The sequence below is a fragment of the Olea europaea genome, chromosome 12 (assembly GCF_002742605.1).
Source record: "Olea europaea var. sylvestris chromosome 12, O_europaea_v1, whole genome shotgun sequence".
NCBI lineage: Eukaryota > Viridiplantae > Streptophyta > Magnoliopsida > Lamiales > Oleaceae > Olea > Olea europaea.
In genome coordinates, this window is record NC_036248.1 from 24,158,057 (window position 1) to 24,164,913 (window position 6,857).

The 6,857-nt window shown below is 34.8% G+C and overlaps 1 protein-coding gene across 2 annotated transcripts; it reads right to left on the minus strand.

Moving 5' to 3' along the window:
* Positions 1–486: 486 nt before the first annotated feature.
* LOC111406148 (polyadenylate-binding protein-interacting protein 12-like) lies at positions 487–6,115 on the minus strand. Of its 2 annotated transcripts, none has more exons than XM_023035374.1 (12): positions 5,996–6,115; positions 5,830–5,890; positions 5,154–5,738; positions 4,696–4,806; positions 4,545–4,589; positions 4,376–4,448; positions 4,175–4,287; positions 4,013–4,072; positions 3,891–3,938; positions 3,736–3,804; positions 1,275–1,336; positions 487–884 (listed from the first exon to the last, which is right to left on the minus strand). In XM_023035374.1, the coding sequence occupies exons 3-12, from the start codon at positions 5,667–5,669 to the stop codon at positions 827–829; spliced, it is 1,155 nt and encodes a 384-aa protein (XP_022891142.1). In that variant the 5' UTR covers positions 5,670–5,738; positions 5,830–5,890; positions 5,996–6,115; the 3' UTR covers positions 487–826. The 2 variants fall into 2 exon arrangements, with proteins under 2 accessions (XP_022891142.1, XP_022891143.1); XM_023035375.1 differs by having other exon boundaries at positions 5,830–5,887; positions 5,996–6,098.
* Between the last annotated feature and the right edge of the window lie 742 nt (positions 6,116–6,857).

A 6,857-nucleotide genomic window follows, 5' to 3' on the forward strand; every position in this document is an offset into this window, starting at 1 on the left:
GAACAGAAAACTTTTAAACTATCTCAGTTCAAAAATCTGCTTCCACGTAATTTTCCCATTTCATTATTCTTGATTTATTGCTGTGATTGTAAGCATTAAACTTTCAAAAAAATCTAATAATCAAAGGTGAACTTTAACTCTTATATGCTGCTCCAATTTTTCTGGAATTTCCTTTAAATGGTTCTTCAACTCTTGTTATTAAATCTACAATTACATTAACCATTAAACATTTTTAAAAAATGAAAATGATTTCTAACTTAGTAGTTGAATATAGTTTCAGCATGAATAGAAAATCAACAAACTTATACAACAGACCAAAAAACAAAAAAAGAATGAAACTGGCAGATCAGTCAAGACAAATGTATGGCCATACGAATCAAACTTCGACAGCCAACAGAGATGGAAAGGATATGCAGCAGAATCAATCACAGAATTGTTTCTCAATGCTACATGAAACAATAGCACTGGCAACATAAACCTGGAAAAAGAAGAAAACAGAGAAATTCATAACATTTGACTCGGCATAGACTTCACGAACAAGTTTCTTAACTTAAAAAGTTCGAAGCAGAGAACAGCATTAGTACTTGGAGGCATTGCCTATCCAACTCAACATAATGTGAAACACAGTTAACCAAAGTTAAGCCTCAGAAACGATCCTGCTCTACAAGCTAAAAGGACAAACCATAATTATCCCTTGCAGGTGAGCTGAGATGCGAAGGAAAAAAACAAAAACATAAATTCCACAAAGTAGGGGTATCTATTTATGTATGTATTTATAGAGAGTGCTTGATCAGAAGATTAGTTCAAGAGCAACTCGACAAGCACTTCAGTGCAGGGATTGACGAGGTGATCGTGGTCGAACAGGGGTCTTCGACGGGCTAACCCTGCAAAAATGTAAATGATTAAGAGATTAGGCACTTTATGTTAAGATAAGTCAAACCATGAAATTAGACGCTCCTAGAGACTTAATTTTAACTTTCCGAAATAGAGACTGATTCAATGCTACTACCTAAATTATTCATATATAATACTGAATATTTTAGCCATTAAAATCTAGAAAATATATATTAATTGAAAAATAAGGGAAAATAATAAATGATTGTTGGAATAAGTAATTTTTTCAGTAAAAAATAATAAGTTTTTCGGAATTTATAAAATTTTACTCTTTAAAGATGTTCTCTATTATGACCAAGATGCTCCTTAAAAATAGTCTCTTGAAGATGCGCCAAGAGAACTATAAAGTGAACAAATGGGGATAAATAGAGGGAATCAACCTTATTGGCAGTGATCCTAAGACTGCACCACTACAATTAAGAGCTGCAATGGCACTCTCAGCCTGCAAACGAGAATACATAAAAATTAATACTGAAATGATTTGAATTATATGTCCATAAAAATGAAGGGACTCCACCCCCACCTCCCAAGAAGAAAGAAAAGAATAGGGCATCCAAGTTAAGGGTGAAGATTTTGACATAATGGTGATTTATAATAACAGCTTGATTATCACCCAAAGGGAGAAGGGTTGTATGATGTAGATGGCATAAGAGTTATGAAGCAAACTTGCTTTAGATAGAATAGGATCTGAAGTTCAGTTGACAACCAAGAATATTAACCACGTGATGTGGGCCGTAAATTGGAAGTGCTCCAGAAATTACTATTACTAGTTCAATTTGAAACTAAATAGCATAGATTTATAAATGTTTTGGCAAGGCATTGACATTAGTAAGAAAAATATAAAATATGGAGTCGCAATAAAGGTTTTATTATAAACCAAAAATGAATCAAATATAAATATGGAAGCAAAATTCCAGCTGATTATGGATCCTATCTGCATGCCACAAACTAAAAAGGAAAAGACGCAGATAAAATGGTTAGCTGCATTACGCCGGGGGGGGGGGGGTTTGATCTTGCGCAATTGAAGAAATGGTTTTCATAAAATGCAACGAGCACATGAACAAGAATCTAACTTCAGTCCATCATTGTGACAGGAGAAGCCTATAGTGATGCTCGAGCGCTAATAGCAAATACAACATGTAAGTGGTTGCTTTTGCAATTCAAGTCCTACAATCATGCTTCAATAGTGTAGCTGCAGGACATGGGCTTGTTACTGCATGGCTGGACCTCAAAATGTCATTTCACACGCACTATGCAAAATGCAAGATTTCCTTTAATAAATATGAAAATTTCCATGATTGTGGATCAGAACCAACAAAGAACAAGAAGTCAGGAATTACAATGTCTTCAAGAAATAGAAAAGGATAACCGGCATAACATTTGTCCTTTCACCAGACATTAAGCCCTTGCTTGAACACCATTTTTCAATAATGCATTTTTCTCCAAATTCATTTTCAATCATATATTCTCTTAATAACATAATTATTACACGCAAACATTCAATCAGACATTCCCCTGTAAAACAATTTTACAAGTTAAGCCAAAAAATTTTCTTACTATTTAAACACACATTCTCCAACAAAACACTGTTCTAAAATGTATTTTGGCCCAAAAATGAAGCTCAAAAAAGGGCTAAATGTCTTGTAAGTTCAAGCACTAAACATGTGTGTGTTATAATTAAACCCTAATGTAAAAATTCATATTTGGTAGGTCTTCAATACACACCACCACAACAAGCAAACACATTGGTACATAAGCCCTTACTTTTAGCTGATACAGGAAGAGACTTTAAATCCAGAAAAAGAGAAATGCAAAGTGAACCCCTGTTTGACAAACATTAAAAAATGTTTTTTTGGAGAAAATGATTTTAGAATAGTGAATTTTTGAATAAGGTTGGGTTAAAAAGTAGGAAAAAATTTGAGTTTCTGTGCAAAATATTTTATTGTGTGAATGTATAGTTGAAAATGAATTTGAGAAAAAAAGAATTTTGAAAAAATGGAAGACAAACAAAGGCTGAATAGCACAACATGCCCTTAAAACAGAAGCTAGAATTAAAATGGTATCGTTAGACAGATAAATCTGCAAAACTCCATTCCAAACCAATCAGAGTTTTCCATAAAAAATCTCTTGCGGCCTTTTCCAAAAAGAGACAAAAGTATTATTTCCAACAGTGAATGCTTTAAGGTGTTTGTTTGCACCCTTCACACCAACACTAATCACAAGGTAAGATATGCCAAGCAAAACTTTTTTCAAATGTCTAAGAGCATATCAAAAAGTAAAACTTTTCTTCTCCAACACTCTCATTAGTCAGAACAGTCAACTTCAACTGAGCAATTTTCATTTGCACAACATATAGAGACAGACCAAAAGATGATGAAGGATATGTAAGAACAAAAAGAATTCAAGTTATTAAAGGAGACAAAGGTAATCAGCTGAAGTAAGACACTAAAAAGGACTATGTTTCATACAATCACGGAAATGGAAAATATAGAAGTTTTTGTCAGTGGATGCGGAAGGTTGAACATTATAATAAAGGCAAGACATGAATGACAGATAAATGCAATTTTGCCTAATGTTAACCTTTAGTTAGAAAGACAAGTTACTGAACGAATTTCATTTGACAAACGTAGCTTGTGAAAAGCGCTTAAAGCTAGTACAATAAATGATGTATATACATGGGGAAAGCCGTGTGCAATGGAAAATGCAAGCACAGCTTGGTCAAGAGTTCAGATCCTGTCGCAATATCTTTTTTTTTTTTTTTTTATCAAAAGGGGAACACTAACTTTGAGATGATTTCATTTTTAGTCATGCATAAATGCGTGAGAAGCCTGTGGTTCTTACCATTACAAACTCTACAAAAGCTATACGAGTCGTATGCTGATAGTCACCAAGCAATCTCAAGCGGTGAACCTAGGTCAGAGAATGCACTTGATCAAATGGGATTGGCAAATTACAAAAAACAGGTAACAAGACTAATTATACAAGCAGCTACAAACCTCTCCACAAATAGATTCAAAGAAGAGTTTGACGTCCGCTTGTGTAACCTGCATCAAGCAAATACTCATGCAAGTGTGACACAATTGACAACATGCCAAAGGCTTGTGAATTCCAGAGCTACCTTCTTATCAATGTTTGTACAGTAAATAGTTCTAGCACACATTTCTCTTTCATCCTCCGACTGTCAAAAAAAAAAAAAGAAGACATTAGATTTCTATTACTTTAACTGATTCAAGTTATAACACTTGTCCAAAGTAATTAAAGATTGCCACAAGTTTCTCACCCTTGGCAAGAATGTTGGATTCACAGGTGCAATTGCAGTTTTCGAAGGCAGCACTCTCACTGGATAATATCCCAACATAGTTCCCGCCAAACTCAAAGCATTCCTTGCCCCTTCTGTAAGCAATTTGATATGCAATGCAATATAATATGATCCCAGGTTTTCACCAAATTGCATAACCAAATAAAAAGATTGTTGACATACCTTCATCAGTGAATTCAACAAAGGCAAAACGAAGTACAGAATTAGGATCCCCACAAACCCGACAATCCACTACCTTCAGCGAGATTAGTGTGGAAAACATATTTAGAACAATTAAGTTATAAATAAAGTGTTTATTCTATCACTGAGACGGAATAGTGACACATTTTACCTGCCCACAATGAATGAATAATGCTGCAAGTTGCTCTTCAGTAACCTATATTCATAAGAAGAAAGATAAACAGAGTTTGATATCATTTGCCCTAAAAGAATGAATCAAGAATCTGAAATAACACAAGCCTGAACACCTAAATTCTCTTTACCTGATGATCAATGTCAGAAACATACACTGTCCTCTTAATTACATCTTCTCTCTGTGCCATGCTTGTTCTGTTATTAGTCCTCCGCTTCCCATGGCCATAGCCATTTTTCTTCTGTATATCAAATGTCCCAGAAGCGCAATCAAGAAAACTAAATACTGTACTTAAATCATATAACTAATGCTAACAAAACTACATGGAAAAAGAATTTAACTGGTAATATAGCTGCCTTAAAAGAAAAAGAATAAAAAATACCAGAAGTACTGATCATGATATCCAAACAATCCAAGTAGTATTAAATTAAAGCTTACCATAATCTTCTGTCAAATATTCCTCATCCCGTTCTTTATATATCCGCATATTTTTTAAGAAAATAGACAATAATCCATAAATAATAATACTCAACAAAAGAGGATTTTACTTCGAAAAACTGAGAAAATAATATCAGATAAAATACCAACCCTTCTAAAGGAATTCCCGTTTTGAACTCCTGAGTTAACAGGTTGCTGCATTACAAAACCGTTAGCATTATACCCGAAGAACCCAGCGGCCGCCTCATGTGGTGAGGCTATCATCAGTCTGTGGTGGCCACCGGCGCCGTTCGCAGCCAGTGATGGCGGCACAAATTCCTCTGCCAAGGGATTCAATTTAGATAGCATTTCCGCTAAATCCCTCATCTCTCTCTTAAACCCCTCTTCTCCATCATTTCCACTATTCATATTCTTCCCTGCCGGATTACTGTTAAGAAGAGCGTTCGAGACTCCATCTCCATTTGCTCTATGCAGCTGATGTTGATGGCTGTTGGACTGTATCAGGTGATAACCACTATCGGTGGGTTTCGTTGACTTCAGATTAGCAGTGGTCTTTGTAAACTGCGGGTGGATATGATCCACGGAGGTAATCTCCGGCGGGGCATTCGAGTCGGTCTGATTTGATGATGTCACGACGCTAATCCCAGCATTCTCCACCACCGCCATGATCAAGACCCCGCGCAAACTTCGCCAACAATTTTTTACTCTTTTTTCTTTAAATTTCTGATATGGGGTCTATGAAAAAAAGAAAGAAAAAAGATTTACACTTGCAGATCGAAGCAGGGAATATTTCTTAATGTTTTTTGGGGAAAAAATGGAGATTTACCTGATGGATAGAGTGTTAGACGGTGTCCATTGAGCAAAGAACTCGAAGGTCAAGAGTGCTGCTAAGAAAATGGAAGATTCGAAAAATAAATAAATAAAAGGACTAAAAACAAGAACAGGCAAGAATTTTTCTCCTTTTTCGTTTATATTTCTTGTTTATATTTTACCTACACCGCTAACAGAGACAAAAGAAACAGTAGAGAGCGTAATATAGTGCAGAGAGAGAGAGAGAGAGAGGATCGTCCGTTTCGGCCACTCGATGATGCGAGAGTCCTTTTTGTTCGTTGGACTTTATTCACAGTACCCGAAAATGATGAAAACAGTGGCGATGAGGGTGGGCCCTACCATAACTCTTTTTTTTTTTTCTTTTTTTTTGCACCCACTTTCTTTTATTTCTTTATTATTATTATTTTTTTGATAATCCAGGTGTTTAAACTTCGCGTGACTAATCCTGAGGAGTGACGACCTTCCTTTCGATTCGCCACCCAATTTCTGTATGTATTTATGATGGTTCATTGCATTTTATCTCAAGGACTTTGTTACATTTTCATTAACGAAAGATGCTACAGATCCGAGGTAGAAAATAGGGTAAAAAAATAGGGACGTCACATGTCGACAAACAATTAAATAGTTTGAAATTTTTTTTAAAATACATCTAATCAAAAACATTCAAATTAGCATGTTTTCTTACTTCATGTCTTCAACCTTGTTCAAGGAGTTTAATTGTTTCATTAGCATACAAATGTCATGTCTTGTTTGCTCATTCATAATTTCATATATCAAAGCTCGAAAGGTGAGTATGACATGTAATACCAACAAGCACGAGGATTACTAAAATTAACTTCATTTTCTTTGTTAATAGTAATACAATACAATCAAGAATTATGTGTATCTTATTAAACGTATAATATATTGTATATATTATACCAATATTGAAATTAATAAATGCTACAAAATGTAATGGTGCATTTTATTAACTGTTTTCAAGCCATTTTCGATTTTCAATTTTGCAAAACCTTAAAAATGTAT

What these genes read in the sequence shown, in the direction of transcription:
- LOC111406148 (XM_023035374.1), bottom strand. Translation starts at nt 5,669, where the DNA reads ATGGCGGTGGTGGAGAATGCTGGGATTAGCGTCGTGACATCATCAAAT. An exon ending in ATCCAACATTCTTGCCAAGG is followed by an intron (nt 4,073 to 4,174) that starts GTGAGAAACTTG and finishes TTTTTTTGACAG; the next exon opens with TCGGAGGATGAAAGAGAAAT. An exon ending in TTGAATCTATTTGTGGAGAG is followed by an intron (nt 3,805 to 3,890) that starts GTTTGTAGCTGC and finishes TCTCTGACCTAG; the next exon opens with GTTCACCGCTTGAGATTGCT.